Genomic DNA, 24,585 nt, shown 5'->3' with positions numbered 1-24,585 from the left:
AGAATTTTTGTCGGTATCATCACTTATATTTAATAATTCAAATTGTGTGGGATGAGCCATTGTCTGTTTTTCATGGAATGATTGTCCAATTTTGAATTGTAAACGATGTATGTATATTATCTTCTTTCTTTTAAAGGTAAATTACATCTAGAGGCCCTCTAAAGATGCCAAATTAATCTCTCTCCTAAAGAATATTAGAAATTATACTTGCACCCTTGATGAAATTAATGCTTTCTTTGTTAATTAGAACGAAAGTAGTGAACTTTCAATGTTACACTTGAATTTAAAAAAAAATAAAAATAATATTTTTTGTAGTAAAAAATAAATGAATTTGTTATAATCATATACATATATAAAGGAACATCTCATTAGGGAAAGCAAGAGATAACTCTAATATCTTTTCGTGTTATACATAATGCATATACAAATTAATCATTTTTTTAGAAACTTTAAAATGGATTGGTGTTGAATGCAACAATTTTTAAGTTTTCCACGAGCGGTAAAGTATTGTTCAAATTTACCTCCTTTTAACTTATTATATTTACATCGACATAGGTTTCAAAAACATTACGAACGATACTTTGGTCAATAAAATATGAAGAGCTTGGATGATTTAAAACAAAATTTAGGGTTCATGAAAAACTTTGCTAATATTCGCATTTTCTATCTAAAATTCTAATGACAGTAGTGCGATTGAGTACCGAGCATTTTTGAGATAGGATGTATAATTTTTTTTGGGAAAAATGTAGTTTTTATATTTTTAGAAATAATCTAGGTATAATTAATTCTTTTTTTAATTGACAACAAAAAGGTCGACTATACCTTCCTTAACCATGACCATAAGAATCTCGATTAATGTAAAAACTTATTTCTGAGTAATAATTAATACGAAACGAGAAATTTCTCATCAGGCGGAGTCGTATTTAAATCAATTTGACTGTACAATATATGTCACAAGAAGACACAATCCATTCAATTTGAATCACCACTTTTACCTTCTTCAATATCATATTTAATTTACAAAAATGGAAGAAAATCTACATTCATCACGTTTGATTTAATTGGCTTCAAAGTTTTAACCAATAGAAAAAATAAATTAGGGTTTTGGGATTTGAAGAAAATGATCCCGAAATTGGAGAAAACAAGACAAGTTTACAAGATGGTCCACAAGTTGCCAAAAGAGGGTATATTTATGCCCACAAAACTTTATCAAGAATTCCCATAAAAGGAAAATCATGTTACCAAAAAGGACTTTAATACATCTCATCACTCTCATTGAATCCCACCATACAAAAGAGAAGTAAATTCTTGAAATTCAACACCCCACATTGCTCCTCCTCCTCCTCAGAGTCTGCACTAACAGTGACTAGCTTTGAGAGTGAAATTTCAACTTTCTATAAATGGAAAAAGATAGGAAAAAGTGGAGATATCCCTTGTTGGGTCTAAGAATGGCAAATTAGGTAATGGTCCTTATAGTGTTAGGTCATGCAAAGTGAGAAGAAAAAGGGGTTATATTAATTAGTGTACATTGGAAAGATGCACATATATCAATATGTGTGTAAGAAAAAGAAGAGGGGCTAGTGGGTATGTTTATTTGATGCAAAGTGAAGGGTTTGAAAATTCAAGTTTCTAATCATGTGAAAACACAATCAATGGGGTGTGTACAACATGCTTTTTGAGTTAATGCTTTGTAGTAAATGAGTTGTACCACATTGCCCCCATGCTACATTTGCTTTAAACACAATTCATCTATGGACATTTTTTTTTCTTCATTTTGGTCATTTTCTTAGTATATAAAATTATTGCAGAGAAATGAGTCTTGAAGTTAATCATTTTCCCTCCACCGCAACATCTAATGTTATGATACTTGTTTGTCTCTTTTGCTAGAATTCTTTGGGGAGGGGGGGGGGGGGGTGAGAACACAATTCATGTAGGAGTAAGGTCTTTTTTTCTAGTTATTTTTTCTTTATGATACACAAGAACCTAATTAGATCTGAACCCAAAACCTCAATTACGGGATGACATGGGAGGTCGAGGCTCTAGTCGTTTGAGCATCCCCTAGGGGACTCATGACTTGTGTTGTTGGCCTAAGGTACTGTATATTCCTTTATTGTGTTCAATAAAAAAGAATCCAGCAAAATTACGATTCAGTAATCTTGGTAAGTAATGTTTTGAGATCGAAAGGAAAAAATACTAGTGACCAACAAACCCTTATAGATTGGATGAAAGGCGATATGTATAATCCTCAGTAGGGTTTTAACTTTTACCATTTAGTTGCGAAGAAAATAAACATCTACTGAAGGGGCATAGGACTATTGAAGAACAAGAATGGCATGTCCAAATACTACAGATCAATCATTTGACTACAATGTTTTTCAGTGGGAGACAATCCACATATCATGATTGGTCATTTCTCAGTCAAGATTTAGCTATTGCACTTCAAGGTACAAGGGAATCTGATATCTATTATCAATGTCCTAATCTCGGTTCTAAAGAGTAGCTCTGTTCTCAAGTCATGTTTAAGCCCAACAAAGACATTATGCTTTCTTGTTAAAATCTCAATCTGAAAAAGACTAGTGATGTAAAACATGATCTTAAAGTTAAAGCTGTGGCATCACATAACGCATTTTTTATGCAAGTGGCAGAGACCTATATTCTGTTAATGCAAGGAAGGAAACCACAGATGACGAATCATGAATAGAGAAAACCAAGATTTCATTAATTTGAATATTGATCAATTGTTGCCAAAGGAGAAATGAACTAGTTGAAAGACATTGAATCGAGTTCAATAGGTGTATATATATATATATATATGTTTACTGAGAAAACAGGTCGTGCAACCATTCCAACATACATCAAACGTAATGATGAGAGTCCTATTCAGAAATACGCGTACACTTTACAAAACCAAAACAGCAGAAAACTTATAAGCATCGAGACCTTCCAGCCACATACCTTGTAGCAAGTTTCAACAGTTGCTGTGCCTAACGACACCATCACCTGAATCTTGAAGTCTGAATCTTGTCATCTTTATTTTTCCTCTTAGTAACTGAAGAGATGTAAACAAGACATTATCACACATTCTCATGCATAAAAAAAAATTATCAAAATTAAATAAAACCAATAGCTATATCCTTATCAATCGTGATTAGTCCAATTGCATATCTGGTTACCACACAACTATGCAAGGAATCATAAGGGAAGCTCCTGTCAATGACTATTTGCCTCTTTTGTTGACACCAAGAATACGAAAGTTAAGAAAAACAACAAGCAGAAATGTTATAAGATCAGGTAAGATTCATAAGAAGATTTGTTTTTGATGAAATTACAGATGCAATTTAGTAAGTTGCCAAACCAATTACTGGACTGTTTATGAGCAAAACTTGATATTTATCTCTGACTACTGAATCTGTTGCATGAGCAAAACTCGATACAGATAGCTGAAGTTCCTTCTGTCATTGCTGAGCTCTGGTAACCTGTTAGGGGAATAAGAAAATCAAGCATTCATGAGCACAAACTTAACTTTAATTTAAATTAAAGCTTAACATTTCTTTAACTAAATTCCAAAATAAATTATTAGTTCTGATATTATATCTTTTAGATGCACTTTTCTTTTTATTTGTTACTTAGTTATTTATTTGTTTGAGACATTCTTTTATATGAAACTAAGCAGGAAAACTTCAGGTATCAAGAGTTTGACCACTTGTCCATTATAGCAGATGAGTTACTATTCAGAAAATGAACATAGAAGATGAAAACTTTTTCCAACTTACCCAATCCCATAAGATCACAAGTATACTTGAAAATGAAGTCCATGCAATCAGGGACAGTTATATGCATGATTCCAACAAACTAAATATTAACCTTAGACTTGGTTGTCTAACGCTGGGGATTGCATTCATCAAGATAGAAACAAAAAGTACGGATTCTAGCTTACTCAGATCCAGATCGAATGGGGAAAGAAGTTGATACAAGTACTAAAATACCTCGTTGAAAAACCAATAATCAAGTGCTAATCAACATCCTCACCAAGAACTGTCTTTGCTTCATGTTGTCAACGAGCTGGCCAACATGATCCAATACTTTGGGCCAGCTTGTGATGCCTGCGGCCATAACCAATCCCGGAGTGCCAACCAGCAGAAAGAGAAGGCACAGTTTTCTTGGGATGATGTGGGTTCTGAATTTGTCATATTGATTGGAAAAGATATGGCAGAACAGTATATCCAGCTGGATTTCACAGATGCTTTTAATCACAGGTGTAACTATAGTTAAAGATGGGAATTATAGTTTTAACTTCTACAGTGACGCCTTCCTTCCAAACTGCATGTCCCGTCACACAGCAGCTTGCTGATGAGTCGGGTTTTCTTAAAACGTTAACTGAAACATTTAAACAATAGATCACCCTGATTAATCCTGAAAAGGGTTGAACACAACATGACCAGGATTAGCTAAATGACTGAATGCCCCCCCCCCCCCCCACACACACACACACAGAGTATAGATAGTTGTCTTTGGGTTTACTTGCTGCATATATCCCAAAATATTTCCTAAATAAAAGTTTATGCAGGCGAGGTGCTCCTGAATCATCTAATCACACTCTATATCATAAAATTCTTTTCAGCAAAGCAAGCAAATCTTGCATGGGGACAGGGTTAATTAATATCTCTCAGGAGCGTAAAGTAAACAGAGTTACGGTTGCAGAGAAAGCATAAATGATACCTTCTGCTGTGACTCGTAAAAAGATCAGGATTTTGGAAAATCCCCCATTCTTTGCTGCATTTTCTCTCGGAATTAAATCACAAGCGGAACACGTGGACTTTTCATCACAAAATCAAAAACAGCAACCAAGTCAAATACATTCCATGAAAATTGTTGATGAATATGAACAAATTCCCAACCATGATGTTCTACTTCATTCCGGGCTCAATTACCTTCAAACATGATTCGGGATGAGTTGCGAGATAAAATTGAAATCGAGCGGCAAGATTTTACAGATCCAATTTTATCCCAGTTGCATTCGTGGGAAAGCAAAGATTTCCACCAGTGAAATCCGCTGACAAGGGTTGTCCCAAATTTTCTGCATGTAAACCCCATACTAAAGATAAGTTCGGAAGTCAAGGAAGGCTAAAGAAAAAAAAGTTTAATGCACAAAAGAAAGCTTCACGGAATATGGTGTTTTATATTTATTGAGCAACAACATTAAAAATATGAATAGGATTACATCATGCTTAACTTGCTATCTGTATATTATAATTTGAGAGAATGAAAGCATTAATGCCATTTAAGAATTTTACCATATCACTCATTGCTATTGTTCAAACAAGCGCGGAAGGTATGCTCGCATATTCATATATAGGTCAATCTGGACATGCAATTTGAATTAATAAATGGAGACTTGAATGATGGATATGCAAGCATGTGACTGATATGACTTTCTCTTCCATGAATCTAGGTACTTTTCTTATATTTTATTATTTTTTTCACATTTCCGAACTATTAGCATTCGTATGGAGTATTATACACAAAAAGATGCTTTTTCAGCTTTTTGTTAGCCGTCCGACTCTTTCACTATTAGGTTATCCGCTGCTAACTGGTTTTTCTAGACAACTTTATTTATTTCGGCACGGGGATGGCAAGTGGGTCAATAATCCTCGGTTTTAATAGGACGCTTACAAGTGTTGTTCCATCTACTATCTAAATATAATCAAGCTATTAGAACTACACGAAACCAAGAGAGCATCACTCACGTGCAAAATTATAAAAGATCTACTTTAGGATCAAAGAAAATACTGTACACATCAGATAATTTCACTTCTATGAACGTAAGACCACCTAATTACTTCCTACAAGTAAAAACAACTTTAGAAATATAGCAACTCAACTGCTTGAAACAACAACAAACGCATTCTTGCAAATGATCATAAACTTTGACTTTCTGATGCATTTCTAAGACAAACTAGCAAAAGACGTACCAACAAAATCCAACTCTCTGTTAAAGAATGCTCCGGTAAAATATAGCAATAAAGGTGCATTTATATATGTGTTAGCATCATTTTGTTGAGAAACATGGTGAGGGGGCATCATTGATAAAGCTTTGAGATGCATGTCGTATGGATTCTTTTCCCAACATTTGTGCAGACAACAAGCCGAAAACAGCTTAAGAAAGTTATAGATTTGGGGGTAGTTACTAGTTATTAAAGTAGTAACTAGTGCATCGGTTTGTTAGGATTCAAACCAGTAGGATTTCACTAACTCCCGTCCACAAAAATTGAGAGCCAAAGTTGAAAACTACAACACGTGGATGCAGATTTGATGGACTTCTTGAAATCAACAGGGGAGTATTACAAGTGAAAAAGGACTTGAAGAAATAGAAAGTTTGGAAATCTTCCGCAAAATCCAACAACTATTGTATTAATTTCCAGAAGCAATAGCGGAAATAAAGAGTGTTATTTTCCAAGTATACTTTTGAACATTCTTCCAATGTAAATCTAGTATCAGTTAATGACATGTTATTCATGCTTAGATGTTTCAAGATGTGATATTTGAAATTTAGTTTTAGGGGAATGACAATTTTTTTCCTAAACAATGCTTAACTGCTATACATATTGAAAACTACCAAATTAATTAAAACGGAAAGGATAAGACAATAACAAGTAGCGTTCTCTTGGATTCATGTCTTTCGGACAAATAAGCATATGGGAATAGATGCTTGGTTTAAAAATGTTATTAACACGAGCACAAATTGTCAGACAGCTCTTCTTCAAGAGAATGGAAAAAGAGATCTACGCATGCAACTTGTATACCTAGGGATAAGACTGTTCAGTTGAGTTTTTTAATCATAAATTGTCACCTAATGAAGAACTAATTCAACATGACACCTACATAAGTACATCAAGACATTTAAGTGAAAAGACCGGCTATGCATACAGATTTACATAACTGAAAGGATCCTATAGAACCCTGGTTGATCCTGTATCTCATATGAGGAGAGAACAATTGAATCTGATCACAAGAAAAGCACAATTGAATGGTGAAGAGCAACTGAAATATATATCAGCTGATCTCTGGAAGATATTTCATAACACGAATACGGTGACACAATAACAGGATCAGTTCAGACTACAGAATTGTCATCAAGTAGTCCGTCAGAACAGAAAATGATAGATGTATAGATCAAAAATGTATCACGAAGATGATCCACTTGAAAGGTTAAAGAGTCATAGGAACAAGTTTCGGGAACTGAATCTGCTTGAAGAGGTTAAAGAAGTTTAGGATCAAGTGACTGGAATGAACATACTTTCACTGGTCTCTAGGCGTCCTATGACCAGCGTATCTAACTAACAGTATAATAGAACAGTGTGAGATGTACATCTACATGGCTTATTATCACAAATATTAGCACAATGTTTAGTGATAACCAACTCTTAGTCTGAGACAAAAAAAATAACATATGAAGAAGTGTATAAATCACCCCCGCAGATTCGCTAGTCTCGGAATATAAAACAAGTATTAAATGAAAAACACTTGAGAAAACTCACCTTTTAGAGTTCTGGGTAAGCTAATCCAGAGTATTGACACATAAAAACAATCTAAAATTCAAACATTTGTCAGGCATTAATAAGAAATTACTAAGATATAGAGAAGCCAGAATTAATTAGAGGACTCTTGTCTTTGAAATGCTAAACCTTCTGGTATTTCTCCACATAGGCCTGCAAATTCAGAAATATGAAAAATAAGTACATTCAAAGCAAATTCCATAAAGTTACACGGAAAAGTATATTAAATTAAGATATATGTAAAAGTTTTCTGCTTTAGCTTTAGTTACACTGCAGCATGTAGCTTTGTGGAATTAGAAACTGTGTCATGCACAGACTTCTTTTCCTTGATCGTATATTTCAGGAACTAATTTACATGTTGCTGGGGAAATTTATAATCTCAGAGAGTATTAGTCAATCAATATTTTCCCAAAGGCAATTGCCTAATAAACATAACCTCCTCACCTAGATGCTTCATGACTGGAGAAGGAAACCAACACTAAATTACCATATGAGTATTGAATCTCGGAGGATGACAGTCAGATTCAGAATAAATTTTCTTCTTATCAAAGTAAAATTCTCAGAGGCATAGAACAGTAGAGCTTAAATGAGAGAAAGAATTATAGTATATGGTATTACAAAAATGAGAAAGCAAGGACGTGAAATTTAGCAATTTGTCTAAATTTACATCAAACAGCAGGCAACTTTCAGTATGCTGTTAAATACTAGATCAATGAGTGGGCGAAAGACAGAACTGAGACAAACCTGTACGAGTTTAGAGAGCTTTGAATGTGAAGATATCAAGTAACTGCTGATCTTTCCCTTCATAGGAATCTCTGATGAACCAAAGCTTTCAATAACCTTATTGACTGATTTCTTGACTATTACTTTATGCACATCTTTACTGATTTTGCCCTCCTTCCAGTAGGGTTTAATCAGTTTCTTGACATGCTCAACAAGGGCGAATTTGAAAGCGCGCATGGCCCTTAAACGGTGAATTCGTAAGCACTCATCATTGGTGGCTACCACTTCTATAAGATCATGACCTTGATCATTGTGCCTCTCCTCTGGAAATCCTTCTCTTTGTTCAGCTCTATGGACTGGACTGAGGCTTCTATGTCTGCAATATATAGTTTTTAATCATAACAAAACCAGAAAGAGTACAAGCCTGTGCAGTCATAATGCTGGCAAATTTTGTGGTTTGTTTTCTACAAATAAAATTCTGCAAGTTGGTCATCACTAAAACAGACGAATAAGTCTGACAGCACTGTATTAAGAAAAATGTCATGATATGATCACAGGGGTGCATAGTATTATTACCCTTTTCTCCAACTAAAACATTTCTATGAATTTATTAGCACTAGTTGGAGTTGGAATGTAAGCAAAAGTACTTCCAATACCAAATTGCTAAGCATTACAAACTAGAGCAACAAGAATTTCTTTGATACATGCATAATAATCATAGGATAATTGAAGCATCATTGATATATTAGCAGACATTCACAGCAAACCTGCCATAGTAGCAAAAACAGAAAATCCAGCTGCACATGCTCAAGAAAATCATCAATGATTCACATTGTTAGTCATTTAGTTAGCTCTTGGCCAATTAAGGCGTATTGAGAGGAAAGAAACCTGTATGGATGTGTTGAACCTATCTGTGGGACTCTAAAATGCCTCCTGAACCTCCAATTGCCCAGGCCTGGTGACATTTCAGCGTACCCAAAGTGGTGGCTGCCACGTCTGTCCATTTTCCACCAAACGTAGATACAAAAGACAAATCTGCTGAGAAAATGGAACATCTGTATATGAGTGCAAGATCAATTAAACCCTTTTATTTAGGGAACTGCTTTAAAATATCATAGTTCACATAGTTCATGATATTGACACTTTTAAACTAATAAAACGATATTGCCATATCTTAGAAAAAGTTGAAACCTCAGAAGCAACTAGTCCTTGCAATAATATAGTTTATTTAGCCAATAATTAAACACAGGTATCAGCAGCTTTAGCTTTTCCCGAGATGAATCAGATTCTGTCAATGATAGAATTGTAGCAGATACGATATGATACAGGCTGAGAAAGGAAATAGCAGACAGTTAGGACAAAGTATGCTATAGGGTTTAAATAAACATATAACATCTTAAGAAAGAGTAATTTTCTTAATGAATATCAGATTTATCAGTCACAACAACATCTGCATGTTTATTTTCTTAGAAACATAATTTGAATATTTTTTCCAGGAGTGATTTTATACTTTAATGGCCATATAAATCTGACCAGATACATGTGCACGTCATCAGATGAAGTATGAGCTGAAAGGAATGGAAATGCTCACTATCCAAGGGCAAAATAAACCTTCTTTGATTGTCACATTATTTAATAGTAATATCAGGCATCAATGACTATCACTTGTTCTAACATCATCGAATTCAACCTTCAAGTCATGAGCTGAAATTTTTACCACCCAAACTAAAATACATACATGAATAATAATAGGATAGTCTACAAGTCCAATCAGGCAAGATGTGTGTTAGCTTGTGATAGTATGTCACAAAAAGCATAATGGTATGTATATGCTAGCTGCGAATTTTGCAAAAACAATGTGGTACTAGTTCTTTAAGCTGGTCAGTATGGAACAAGTTTTCCAAGCCTGATATATAGTTATATTCACCATGTTCTGATGTCAAAATTAAGTTTGTTGAACATGTTGGAATTTATGTTATAATGTAAGTTTTGAGAGAAAAATACTCACTCTCTTAATTCAAAAACAGAAATACAGGAAGTATTTACAGTGAGTAGCCTCACTGATATCTCACCTAATCAATCAGATTACTCAAAAGTGCATAAAGATAGAAACAACTAACAGATTATTTAGATCCTACTCTAAAACCAGATAGAAACAAACTCCTAACCACTTGATAGTCCTTATCCTAAATCTTCTTACACCCCCACACCACCCCCACCCCCACCCCCCAAACTTGGTGCTTAGATATCTATCACGCCCAACCTGTTTATGAGAAACTGAAAGCTTCATTTGAACAATCCTTCTGTAAGAATGTCAGTTGTTTGTTGTATTGATGGAATAAGCGGCATACAAATAACACTTTTCTCCAATTTTTCTTTTGTGAAGTGTTTGTCAATCTGAATGTGCTTAGTTTTGTCTTGCACTCAATTATGGGCAATGTTGGTTGCAGCTTTGTTGTCACAATATAACTTCATAGGCATTTCTATTATTCTTACTAAAAGTGTTCAAGAATCTTCTTAACCACATCTCATATACTCCATAGCCATAGCCGATACACTACTTTATGCTACAACACTTTGTTTCTTGCTCCTCCAGGTGACTAAATTTTCCCATTCATGATAGAAAGAGAATTGATCCATATTGAAACCTTTTCAACAGATGATAAGAAGGCAGTTGAGGAAGAAGAAGGAAAGGGTTATTTAAAATCCAATTTATTCATTGTATGTGATTTTGAGTTGAGTCTTCTCCCTTTAAACTCAATCTTCCAATGGTTTTGTGAGCCGTTAGATTGGGAACTCATATATGAACTCAGATCAGATCTTCTATCTATAATTGAGCCTGCTCAATCCCTGTCTGTGCATGCTTCAATAGTCTTCTGTTCGCTCTTCCTTGAAAAATAGTCATTTTTGAGGAGTGCTTTTCAAGTATCTTCGGATTTGGTATACCACCTTAAGATGTTCTTCATACGGTGAGTGCATAATGTGACTTACCATACTAATTGCAAATGTAATGTCTGGCACATGTGCAACACATTGATAAATTTCCTGACCAACTTCTAGTACCTCGTTGTGTTCACTGGATTTCCATCCTTGCATTCTCTTAGCTTGTGATTTGGATCTAATGGAGTATCAACCGGTTTACACCAACTCATTCCTGTTTCTTAAGGAAATCAAGGATATATTTCTCAGTGAGATAGCAATCCCAAACTTTCCTTCAAACAATCCTCTATATTATTGTTCCCGCTAAGAATAATATCATCGACATATACTATTAATATTGTTAACTTCACCATCACTGGTATGCTTCATAAACCATAGTATGATCACTTTGAGCTTGGACATAGCTTTGATTCTTTATGGATCAAATGAGTTGTTGAAACCATGCTCTTGGAGATTGCTTAAGCCCGTATGCTGGCTTTTTCGGTTTACACACCTTAGACCCAAAGTGTCATCAAATCCAGGTGGGGGATTCATATAAACTTCCTCCTCTAGATCTCCATTTAGAAATGCATTCTTCACATCTAATTGTGGAAGTGGCCAATCAAGATTAGGTGCAATCGAAATTAGTACTCTAACAGTATTCAACTTAGCTAGTGGAGCAAAGGTCTCGAGCTAATCAATAACATAGGTTTGTGTAAAACCTTTAGCCACTGGTCGTGCTTTATATCTTTCGAGAGATCCATTTAGTTATACTTGATGGTGAACTCCCATTTGCAACCAACCGTGGTTTTTCCCTTCTGCAAACTCATCACATCCCACGTATAATTTTTCTCAAGTGCTTTCATCTCTTCAAAAATAGCCCTCCTCCACTCAGGAATCTCTACAGCTTCCTGAACATTCTTTGGGATTTCCACACAAGAGAGCTCTGAAGTAAATACAAAAGAAGGAAGGAGAAAGAGTTTCGACGGACACAAAGTTAGAGATAGGGTGTTTGGTGCCACAAAGAACACCCTTACGAATAGCAATAGGAATATCAATATCAACAAAAGATTCAGGATCAGAATATGAAATAGACCAAACAGATTGAGAGGCTCAGCTTGATTATTACCGGGATACTTGGATAAGTTTAGTTCTTCCATCACCTTGAGGATTGGGATTATTTTTCTTTAAGATTCTGTCTCCTCCTTGAGTAGACCATGAGTTCACGACTCTTAGTACTCATTTCATTCCTATCATCTATGCTATTATAAATGGCGATGGAGATGAACCAAGCAAATTTTCAAGATTTTTTGCCCTACACTTTCAGGTTTTTTACAAGACAAATTATATCTAGGACATCAACTTCAACATTTAGGAGAACCATCTCATTTTCTATTTATTGATTCACACCAAATGATTTGGTTCTTCCTATTTCAAAAACATCAAGTTCAAATTTTCTAAATAATTCACTAGACCTCGCCCCCTAAAGATGAGTTGTAAATATTTTTCTTGAAATAGGATCAAAACACTTATATCCTTTTTTAGTAGGTGCATGTCCTACAAAGACACATTTTCTAGCCCTTGGCTCAAGTTTTCCCTGATCTTGTTCATGAAGATGGACAAATGCAAAGCACCCAAGTATTTTATCAAGCAGTGTGGATGGTAGCCTACAAGGATTACAACTTGTGAGCACGTGTAGAGGTGTTTTGAAATATAAGGCATCCTATTAATGAGATAGGTACTCGTAAGGATGCCTTTACCCCAAAGATATTTGGGAATTGTTTTTGTGAAACATAAAGCCCTAGACACTTCCAACCGATATATATTCTTTTGTTCAACTATTCCATTTTGCTGAGAAGTGTCACTACAAGAACTTTGGTGAATGATGCCTTTACTAAGAAAAAAATTCCCATTTTGTTGAAATACTCTTTTCCATTATCGCTGCAAAAAACTTGAATTTTTGGTTGAAATTGTATCATCACCATGGTGTAAAAACTTTTGAAAACTTCTTCCACTTTAGATATTCCTTTTAGTAAATAAACCCAACTTACCCATGTGTGGTCATCTTTGAAGGTGACAAACCTGATGAGGGTAATTACCCCCTCCAGCTTCAAAGGACAAAACTGCCCTCCAATTTTAAAGAAAACAATAAAAATACCCAAGATTCGCGTGTGAAGACGCGAGTCGGGCTATCTGATCCGACCCGCCTGACCTGCTCCAAAAGGTGGACCTGATTGAATAGCCGCAGGATCATCACACCCTCCCTGATGTCCAAAGGACGACACGTGGCGCCTTCTCATACGATTCCGTACACTATAAATACCGGTAAATATGTTATGGCAAGTGCATTCATTATATTTTCAGATTCACCAGCTCTCCTTAGATCGAATTCGACCCCACTATACCTAACTTAAGCATCGGAGGGCCATAGCTGGGGGCCACCCAGCAAGCCTATCATGTGTTTCGTTCTCAGGATCCGTTAACAGGAAGCTCGATGTGGGTTTAGCGACCCGACCACAGGGTACCAAGGTCCAACGACCCCGATTGTGCGACCTACATCAAAACCATTTTTGTCTAGAAGGAGTTGCGATTTTGGAAGGCCCCATACATCACTATGTATTTAAGAAAAAGGTTTTGAAGCTTTGTATGGTTGTAATGAAAATGAGGCACGATGATGATTAGCTAGCCGACAAAATTCACACATAAAAGAAGATGGATTTTTATTTCTAAACAAACTAGGAAACAAATGTTTTAAATATTGATAATTTGGATGGCGTAATCTATAATGCCATAACATTATTTCACCAGTACTTGCAAAAGAAATAGATTCGAAACAAGTGCTTTGTATGGGTTTTCTCGATTTGAATCCATCTTCAAATATGTAAGTCCACCGATCTCTATAGCACCACCAATCTTCCTCCCTGAGGTTATCTCCTAAAACTCACAATAAGCTGAAAGTCATGAGTTATTTTACTTATTAACAATAAACTGGGATGTATTTGGAACATGAAGGACATTATGAGGCATGAGAGATGGAGAAATGGTGACTCATCCTATTCCAGCTAGAGCAGAAAGGGATCCACTTGCAATTTTGATCTTTTTGTTTCCTGCACATGGTTTGTAAGAAGATAAGAGTTTTGAGTGGCTCCAAAGTCAATGATCTATGGACACGAAAAATTTGATTCTAAACTAGAGAGAGCAGCAATGAGAAAATTACCTTTTTGAGCTAAAGAACAAGACAGACTAGAAAATTGTAGAGACTGAAAGAGTGTGTACAGGTGGTCTAATTGTTCCCTTGTGAAAGGAAAGTTTTCTGAATTGATTTGTTGCCCTTAAGAGTCCTTACTCATGGTGTGAAATGCTCTTGCAATCAGCTCCTTTCTTCTTCGGCTTCCCAAGGATTGTCCAACATGTTTCTTTTGTATACCTTGTTTTCTGCAGTGTTCACACCATGGTTTTTTCTTCTTGTCTTAATTTGAATCAAACCCTCTAGCAACCAAAGTCAAGCTTTCTATTTCTAGGTTGGACTTACTAACATCACTTTTCCTCTAGCCGCCTCCTACCTTATTTTTGAAAAACTTCTTCGATAGACGTAGAGGTTCTCTGACAAGAATGGGCCTCTCGATCATTTTCCTCTCTTCTTATGCCTCACGCTATCATTCGGGCAGTCTTTACAAGGTCTTATGCCGTGCGAGCTTTACAAAAAAACCTTTCCGACTGAGATTAGTTCAGGGTATGACTGCGGTATGGTTTAGGTATAGCAGGGGTTGCAGGTATGGGGTCAGGTCTCATTTCTTTGAACCTGAGGGAGGAGTGGTATTTGAGTTAAAGGGCTTTGCTTTGAGAGAGTGGATGTCTTAGTGCGTCTTCCACTTCTCAATCATGGTAACTGTAATGTCACTATCTCATTGTAGTATACCGTGACTTCCCAATCTCCTTGCCTTGATTGCCAAAACTTCGATTTTAATTTGAATATTTGTCACAATTTCTAATATATCTGAGTATAAATCACATACGGAATCCCACACATCTTTGGCAGTCGGTAAAAAGAGCTGTGGTTTCGCAATAAGTGGCTCCATTGAGTTGATAAGCCAAGCAATTATGAGTGAGTTTTCTGCTTGTTACTGGTTTCCTCACTTCTCCAGTTAAATGGCCAAGTTTGCCTCTACCACCAATCGCTAATTTTACAGACCGAGCCACTCCAAGTAATTTATGCCATTCAACTTGCAAACAGTAAGCAATGTAGAGAGATCAGACTACTGTGTACTTCTGTGGTGTGTGAGTGAATATTCTCTTCAATTTCTCTTGATGAAGATGAAGTGTTTCTTACCCTAGTCATGGCAGCTTTTGTCATTAAAGCTTAATGATAAAGAACGTGGTTGTTCTGATACCATGTAATTTTTTAGAGAAAAATACTCTCACTCTCTTAATCCAAAAACATAAATACATGGAGTATTTATAACCTCACTAAGATCTCACCTAATCTATCAGATTACTCAAAGAGCATAAAGATAGACACAACTAACAGATTATTTAGTTCCTAATCCAAAACCAGATAGAAACAAACTCCTAGCCACATGATAGTCCTTATCCTAAATCTTGTGACATATATCTCGTATGTCTTTAAGAGAGGTAGCTTGATATATTTGTACCAATCTCTTAAACCTATTCTATAGAGATCGAGGTTGCGTCCTTCAATAATAGCAAGATCTTGTTTTCATTTCTACATGGTATCAGAGTGGGTTTCGAAAAGAGAGAGAGAGGAAATATATATACATAGATATATATTTGTTTACTTAAAAGAACAACAAAAGAAAAGAGAGATCAGAAACCCCTAGCCCGCCTGCCCACCACCGCGCTCCTCATACCACTGCCCTCGGCACTTTGCTCGTAGGCGACATCTGTTCCCCCCTTTCTGCTACGCATCCCCCATACAGTTGTTCGCCACCTTCCACGATCTCAACAGCAGCATCAACCGTCCGATGTCCTCCGACCGCTGCTGATTCAGCCAGCTACTCATGGGCTAAGTTGTTTCTGCACATGGTTACTCTTGTTGCTATGGTTTATCTTCCTACTATGTTGCTCTTTTTTCTGGTGGGGGAGACATGGTGTACATGGACTAATTTGGTAGCCTAGGTTACTTTGATTCCCTAGTATCTGTTGCGGGACCTCACTCCTTGGTTTGTGCTTGGTCCATCTGTTAATCTTCTCTTTACTCATGTCGTCTTTTGACAATAATTGTGCTCTTGGTCCTACCATTTGTCATGAAGCTACACAAAAACTTGATTTGGTTACATTACAAGGACTATGAAAATATTCTATAAAAGTTTACAGCTATTTCTACTATTCCTACTATCATTTATCCGCCATCTCCGAGTGCTTTTATAGCCTCTCATGATAAGTCTTGGGTGATGGATTCTGGTTGCACAACTCATATCACTGGTAATAAATCTCTTCTCGCGTCCGTGACATGCTGTGACTCTTTATCACATGTTCGCCTTGCTTGCTAATGATTCATACTCTCCGGTCTTTAGGTTTGGTACCATACGACCTACTATGCATCTAACCATGGATAATGTTCTTTATGCTCCTAACTTTTCTTACAGTCTATTATCCATTTGTCACCTTACCAAATCTGTTATGTCACCTTCTTTCCTTCGTATTCCATCTTTCAGGATCTGCAAACTAGGAGGATAATTGGTGGTGGGCATGAACATGGTGGTCTCTGTTACTTGGACATATGTGTTATGTTGGCTGCTGATTGATGCCTTGTTTGCCTCAATATCCCCCTATCTTTCACGATGTAAAAATGGGAGGATGATTGGTAATGGGCATGAACATGTTGGTCTCTATTACTTAGACCTATGTGCCAACAGTTGTTGATTCTCCCTTGTTTGCCTCAGTAACCCTCTTCAGTGGCATGGTAGGCATGGCCGTCCCTTTTTATCCAAACAGGTGCTACCAATGGACTCTTCTATTTATAGTTTCGAATGTGAATCTTAGGCAAACACCGCCGTACTTCTATTCCATTAAGAGTCAAAAAACGTAGCACTTCGCCTTTTGAACTCATTCATACGGATATTTGAGGTCGTGCGATGTGTCTTCTATTGCTGGTTTTCAATATTTCATTATTCTTGTTGATGACAATTCCAGAATGACATGGGTTTATTTGCTCAAAAGTATATCTGAAGTTTGTATTATCACCTAACTTCTATTTAAAAAAAAATCAAACTCAATTTTCTACTAATATTCATATTTTCCGAACCGATAATGCCCTCAAATTTAGTCAAAAAGAGGTCTGTGACTTGTGTAAGTCCCATGGCATTTTAGACCAAACATTCTGTCCGCATACTTCCTAGCAAACTGGTGTAGCAAAACGCAAACATCATCATCTATTGATGTTGCTCGCACTATTATGGTACAAATGAATGTTCCTGAATCCCATTGAGGAGATGTTGTGCTAAAAGCTTGTTTTCTCATGAATTGCATGCCTTGTACTATTGATAATAAGACATTCCTTACAGTTGTCTTTCTCTCTACCTCCTTGTATTTTAGGTTGTATTTGTTTCGTTCGCATTGTCTCTCCAAGTGTGGATAAGCTCTCCCCTCGGTAAGCCAAGTGTCTCTTTCCAACGTATTCTCGCACACAAAAGGGTTACCGATGCTATGACCATGTCTGCGGCGTGTCCTTTACTTTGGCGAATGTCACATTTTTTTAGTCCACTCCATACAATTCCTGGGCCAACCCTACTAAAGTAGGGTGTGGCTCTACTTATTTACCTATTCCAGTCCAGGGATTCTACCACAGCCTAACTCTCGGCCACTCCAAGTCTATTCCCACCATCATCGCACTCTATCCACCACGTGAGATGTTGTTGCCTCTCCACCTCACTTGTAGCACCTAACACATCCAAAACTAACCTTTTGATAGCCTTTTGGAAAGGTAAATGGTCCTATGTTTCTCATGATATTGCTAATTGTTTTTCTTTTGACAATCTTAGCCCTAGGTTTCACAGTTTTGTTGTTTCATTTTCCTCGATATCTACTCTCAAAGTCTTATCATGACACACTTCAGAATCCCAATTGGAAAATGGCTATCGATGAACACATATCTACCCTAGTCTCATGAGGAACTTGAGAACTTACTTATATTTTTCCTAATGTTGATGTTGTCGCCTCTTAGTGGGTCCTCACCCTTAAGTATCGGGACGGCACTATTGATTGTTACAAGGCTGGATTGGTTGCCCAAGGACTCACCCAGACCTACGGTATTGATTACTTTGAGACTTTTTTCCCCAGTTGCCTGTCTCAACTCCATCCGATTCTTGTTTTCTCTAGATATCAACCTTGACTGGTTGACTGGCCTTTGTATTAGATGGATGTGAAAAATGCATTTCTATATGGGGATCTAAGTGAAACTATCTATATGGAGCACCATATTGGTATGTTGCTAAGAGGGAGAGTCAAATGGTATGCAGAGTGAAGAAAGCGATTTACAACTTTAAACAAAGTCTTAGAGCGAAGTTTAACCGTGTGTTATTGGTGACTTTGGTTTTTTTTAGTGCCAAACAATAGGCTTTGTACAAAGCAAGCAGTATGGTTATGCATTAGCCCAGCAGTGTATGTCGATATCATTTTAATTATATTGGAGGCATAGAAGACAGCACACAAGAACACTTTATCCCGAAGGATTTTGTATGACCAAGATATTTCTTGGGCAGTGAAATTGCTCATGACAAGCTTGGATATCTCTGTCCCAAAGAAAGTGTGCTAGTGATCTCCTTCAGGAAGTTGATTTTCTTGGTACTATGCATGTGGACACACCCATGGATTTCAATTGTGATTTATGAAAGGATGACAATGACTATCTGGAAGATAAAACCAAATATAGACGACTTGTAGGGAAGTTGATCTATTTGACTATAACTAAACTTGACATCTCTTTTATTGTTAGTCTAGTTAGTCTTTTTATGGATAAGCCACAACTTATTCATTAGGAAGTTGCTCTTAGGACTTTGAAGTACACACACACCAACCCCCTACCCACCCCCACCCACCCTAGAAAAAGAATAAAAGAGAAAAAGAAAGCAACAAGAAGAAAAGCAAGCTACTTAGTTCACTTTATTGGAATTTCAACTAAGTTTAACCGTATTGCATACATCATATTGCCACAATCTCAAAACAGATTACAGTGATTAAAGGTAAGTTCATCAATTAAAATACCAACTAAATCATCTTCCTCTTTTTGCAATGCTATTAAATGCGTTGATAGAATTACACCACAGTTTGACCACCATCTTCTGTAATCAGTGTGAAGAAAGTCTCCCTAGTCCATTGGCCAGTCATTATTATTAAACAATTACTATTACTTGTACAGAGTTCTATCAGTTCTCTTTTCAATTTTCTAAGAGGACTAGTCATTTAGGATATTAATCATGCTGGGCATAAATAGTTAATAAAAAGAATGACACAACATTTATATTGTTTACTAAGGCTCAATCCCCTATAATTTAAATTTGGTTGGCAAAATGTTTGTAACTTAAATACCTTTTTCTTATTTAAAACTAAATGGAAAATAGAAAATATTTTCCCTCAAACTACAACCCACTCGAACAAGCAAGCCAACGACGCACAATTTTTTTCAACCTTATATTTCTAGAAATTTTTTGTTTATTTTTCTTCTTTATAAAACTACAAATAAATTATAGTAATTTTAATTTATATTTTTTAAAACCAATTAGTTTACATCATGAATTCCTTCAACAAGCAACATCACCTTTTGTTAATTTTCCTTCTTTTTTTTGTTCTTGTAACTACAAATGTGTACATGAACATCAACAACTAGTGCTAAGTAACACCATCAATTGAAGAATTTTGCTTTCTGGTCAATGTGTTGAACCGTAACGCACCCCCAGTTACAAATTAAATATATCAGACATATCCAACCCACATTGATGCTCAAACTCAAATACCCTCCTACTTAGTATAGCAAAAATTGAAATTCAACTATTACAGCAATAATACTATAGAAAATCATTGAATCCCATGGAATGAAATGAATGCAGACAAATCAACCCACCAGCATTCGTCCATATATCACAACTGACTCAACTTACATAATAAAAACAAAATATACCATAAAGAATAAAAGAATTTAAAAAAAAAAAAAGAAAACCAAGAATCCGGAAGAAACCAAATTGAGAAAATAAATTATTACCACCATCAGAAAATTCATAAAAATTTAAAAAACAAAATACTTGAACCACCAAGAAAACAGAGAAATTGAAGAAAAACCCAGTAGAGGCAAACAAAAAAAAAGAACAATACAACGAACATACAGTACAAGATACCTTGAAAACCTTCAAGCACCCAGAAAAATGAAGAAAAACTCAACAGAGGCAACACCATCACACACACACACACACATACAAAAACAGAGTAAGAGAAATATACGGAACATACAGTACAAGATACCTAGAAAAGAAGAGTAGAGAGAGCGAGAAAAATCACAGGGATCAAACTGAAGCCGGCATGCAGAAGGAGCCCGGGTTCCAATTCGCTTCTCTGTGTGCGAATTTGTGTGTGTGTGTGTTTATATGTATAGAATATACATACACATACAGACAGAGACAGGCGGAGATTGAGTGAGGAAACGATGAAGAGTGGGTGTGTGTTAAATGTGACAGCTGAGAATTCTTTGTCCTCTTTTTAAGTCCTTTTGAGAGAATCAGCGACTTCTAAATCGCTTTATGCTTATAAAAATCGCGCTCCTCATGTGGCCATTGGACTTCTTATTAACAAATTACAAATCAATAAAGAACTTAACTATAAAGTATTTTTATGGTGCTATGGAAACTCCAATTTAATATTTAATTTAAATTATTTTTCGGATAGCAAAATCATTTATACGACATCTATTTTTATTTAAACTGCTTATACATAAATATAAATGAAAAAATACAAGCAACCATCTGTGACATTGTAAATTAGCATATTACCCCTCTATAAAAATAGAATAGCAATTTACCTCCCTATGTTTTAAAAATGCAACAAGTCACACTCTATGTTTTTCAAAACGAAGCAATTTACCTACATGTCTAATGAGGTAAATTACTTAATTTTAAAAAATACAAGAAGGTAAATTGCTATTATTTTTTCATAGGGGAGTAATTTGTTCATTTGCGATTTTACAGGGAAATAGATCGTATTAAACACAAACATAAATTAATGGATTTTTTTTTTTTTGATAAAAGAGTGCGAGAAAGATAGATACATATATATATATGTGTGTGTGTGTGTATTTTAATATTTTTTAAATATGTTTCGAATATTTTGTTTTGGTATTAGTGTAAGATAAATAAAAATAAATTGAAACACACCGATATTTGTGTTTTGAAAAATATAGACAAATATTTAGGATATTTTTTGTTGTGTTCCAGACCATGATTAAATTAAAACAAACAAAATCATATTCTTTAAATCATCAAATAAATTAAAAAATATCAAAAAAGAAAATAAATGATAAATTTTTATTTTTCCATAAGTAAAAGGATGATTTTTTTTTCTAGATTGTGATAATTTTTCACAAAATATAAAAATAAATAAAGATTATATATATAGCATAAATTTTATGAGAGCCATAAGATCTTATCACATTACCTTCTAAAATTAATATGCAATAGGATAATGGTGAATTCAATTCGTTACACAAAAATAAAAAATAATTATTATGAGAATAAAATTACCATAAAAGTATTTAAAAAGATTAGAAAGGTAGAAATTAATTACAAGCAACAAAAAGGATTACCATAACATAGAGTATTTAGAAAATTATCAAGGTACAATGGGCAAGCAAATTAATATTTTTTTCTATAAAATCAAAATTTGAGAAATGTTTAAATAAGATTCATTTGATATGAGATAGAGTTTTAAATTTTAGGATATGGATTTGAAATCTATGATTTATAATTTCTGAAATAAATATTTCTATTTATATTTACAAAATATAAGAATTTCCTAGGTATTTATTATGACGGTAACAAGATAGATTTTCACCCTTATTTAAGTAATTCTTTTAATTATTTATGGGCATCAATTTATTTAAAGAGATCTGAGTCTTATTGGGCCTATGCCTTGCTGGTGGCCCATGACTGGCCCAACTCAATTGCAGCCTATTGAGGAAATTTTCCATAAATCCGAAACATGAACATACAGTTTCTTATCAGACAGATATAAATGGAAGACACATTATTATAGAGTTAGATAAAACAATAGCAATTTCGGGAGGATGGCCAGCCTAGTTGGAAGTGGATGCCAACCTAAATAGGTGTCCACTTCCTGATGTTGAGCGCTCTATATTCCAGGAGAGCATATCCTACCCGACGTATAATTGGATCAATCCACTTTTATAATAGAAAAGTATAAACTGCACAAGCATTTGTTTTTATTGTAAAAAACTATTATTGTCACGCCCCAAAAGTAGGATCCCTACCTTTGGTCCTATTCTTGGGACGCGATCTAACTGAAATCTTAAAAATTATCTATTCATCGTAATTGAAACCTGATAACCAGAACGACTATGAGTCCTAACAATTCAGCCTCTTTCTTAGTCACCTTGGTCTCTTTCTTAGGTTAGCGAAATCCTAATTTGGTCAGTTTATCACTTGCATTCAGAGGAAGAAATTTAAATTACGTAAGCAATAGTTTAGTGAGGCCATGAGTGGATGCACATGGAAAAAAACAATAAATAATAGAAAACTCAATCAAAATACTTAAAATATATTACATTGACTGGCAACAACAACAATCGAGCCTGTGAAAACCATATCATGCAAGGACCGAATATTATGATCACCACCTTGTGACTCATGAAAAACCGTTTACTACCTTATCCTTCATGCATAAAGCGACCCTACAACTGCATAGAACTGGCAATGCCTAGGTACATGGTGGCGCCAAGCACATACAGACAACCTCCAGTCCTCCCATAAAAGGACACCAAAGTGAGAACTAAATGATGAAGCCTCAACTGGCAGCCCAATGCTACCCCACCGTCCAGCCCCAGGCCCATTGATTGCTTACCAAGAACCACATGATCAAATTCACAAAGCCAGTCGAACAATTATATAGAAAATAGACCATTTAAAGACCACATGCATATTCAATATTATGACGAACTAAACAATATCAAAATAAATGGGACCTTTTGATACTCATATGGACTCTAGAGGTGGTTCCCAACGAAGTTCATAAGGAATACAAAAATACCATATGACAATAATAATAATCATGTTTTAACACTTAGCTCCACAGAGTTCTGAAGGCCCATACATATCCAACAAAAGTTACTAAAATAGTCATATTATTCATCCTCATATACATTACTTTGACACCCCCTCTACTTTTTTGGTATTTTATAGAAATATTTCTAAGGGCATTTCTGTTATTAAAAGTAAATTAAAGTTTTATCGGGTCAATAGTGGCATTTTCGAATTTTAAAAACTGTTAGGAGTGGTTTCTGAAAATTTTAAAAATGCAGAAGTAATTTGTGTAAAAAGACAATAAATGAGAATGTGTAAATATAATTATCTCTTTATTTTATTTTATAATAGTATAGAAAATATATATTACAAAACTAATTTTTATCCATACTGATATGGGCTAAATAAGTAAAAGCCCAGCCCAACAACATTATAAAATAAGGCCATCAACAAGAAATGGACAAAGGCCCATAGAAGCCCATCAACAACCATAAGGTTTGGGATCAGAGCAATCTAAGTTTGTTCATAAGATCCAACCAAATTCTATAAATACTCCAGCCACTATTCATTTAAGGTAAGCAATCTTAAAATCATTCGATCTCTTATTATTTTATTACACCTACATATTAAAATCATTAGTTGATTTGAGCATTGTAGTGTCTCCACATATAACCTCACCTTGTGTTTTCAAATTATTTCCGAACATCAAAATACAATAGGAGGATCGACCACGACCTCGAATCTATGACCACGACACATAAATAACAAAAATTCAAAAGCAACTGAATCCAATTTCAACCCACGACTCTCTCCACTACTAATTCATCTCAATAAATTCAAATCTCATGTCTCATTCGAATTGAATTTTCTATTGTGATTCATGTTGCATCTTTATTAATATTTTTGTATACATTATAGCCCAAATGGCTTAATGACTCAAAAAACTTTAAAGAGATAAGATGACCTATTGTGGAGAAGGCTTGCTAAGGACTATTATTGTTAATTAAATAAAATTCTACAGAGGGTACCAAAGTTGTTACCAGGACAATTGTAAGGGCCTAAGATAGAGCCACCTGGCATTGAATCTTTAATCCACTACTTGTATTTAAACTATGCAACAATAATAA

At 35.2% G+C, this 24,585-nt stretch overlaps 1 protein-coding gene, 1 long non-coding RNA gene and 1 pseudogene across 16 annotated transcripts; 1 reads left to right on the top strand and 2 right to left on the bottom strand.

Annotated features, from left to right (window-relative positions):
• Positions 1 to 1,189: 1,189 nt before the first annotated feature.
• LOC105178098 (uncharacterized) lies at positions 1,190 to 20,896 on the bottom strand. Of its 15 annotated transcripts, none has more exons than XR_016067286.1 (7): positions 20,673 to 20,895; positions 9,168 to 9,317; positions 8,301 to 8,655; positions 7,686 to 7,709; positions 4,932 to 7,589; positions 4,720 to 4,816; positions 2,775 to 4,413 (listed from the first exon to the last, which is right to left on the bottom strand). XR_016067286.1 is itself a non-coding variant. In XM_088884638.1 (6 exons), the coding sequence occupies exons 3-6, from the start codon at positions 9,281 to 9,283 to the stop codon at positions 7,542 to 7,544; spliced, it is 543 nt and encodes a 180-aa protein (XP_088740764.1). In that variant the 5' UTR covers positions 9,284 to 9,317; positions 9,471 to 9,608; positions 20,673 to 20,896; the 3' UTR covers positions 2,775 to 7,541. The 15 variants fall into 15 exon arrangements, 7 of the variants coding, with proteins under 7 accessions (XP_088740764.1, XP_088740767.1, XP_088740762.1 ...); XR_016067288.1 differs by having other exon boundaries at positions 2,775 to 4,377; XR_016067282.1 differs by adding an exon at positions 1,190 to 1,351 and having other exon boundaries at positions 2,956 to 7,589.
• Positions 12,299 to 15,446, bottom strand: LOC148786987 (uncharacterized; annotated as a pseudogene).
• Positions 15,861 to 17,087, top strand: LOC148786986 (uncharacterized). The gene is made up of 2 exons (XR_016067289.1): positions 15,861 to 16,241; positions 16,874 to 17,087. It is a non-coding gene; the product is annotated as an uncharacterized LOC148786986 (long non-coding RNA).
• Positions 20,897 to 24,585: the final 3,689 nt, after the last annotated feature.

The sequence above is a fragment of the Sesamum indicum genome, linkage group LG9 (genome assembly GCF_026168435.1).
Source record: "Sesamum indicum cultivar Baizhima isolate 11 linkage group LG9, ASM2616843v1, whole genome shotgun sequence".
NCBI lineage: Eukaryota > Viridiplantae > Streptophyta > Magnoliopsida > Lamiales > Pedaliaceae > Sesamum > Sesamum indicum.
Note: the sequence above shows the minus strand (reverse complement) of the source record. Positions and strands in the feature narration are given on the sequence as shown.

Coding starts and splice junctions, on each gene's coding strand:
- LOC105178098 (XM_088884638.1), bottom strand. CDS start 9,283: ATGGACAGACGTGGCAGCCACCACTTTGGGTACGCTGAAATGTCACCA. Junction 7,710..8,300: donor AGCTCTCTAAACTCGTACAG/GTTTGTCTCAGT, acceptor CTGAATTTGCAG/GCCTATGTGGAGAAATACCA. Junction 7,590..7,685: donor ATGTGGAGAAATACCAGAAG/GTTTAGCATTTC, acceptor TTTGAATTTTAG/ATTGTTTTTATGTGTCAATA.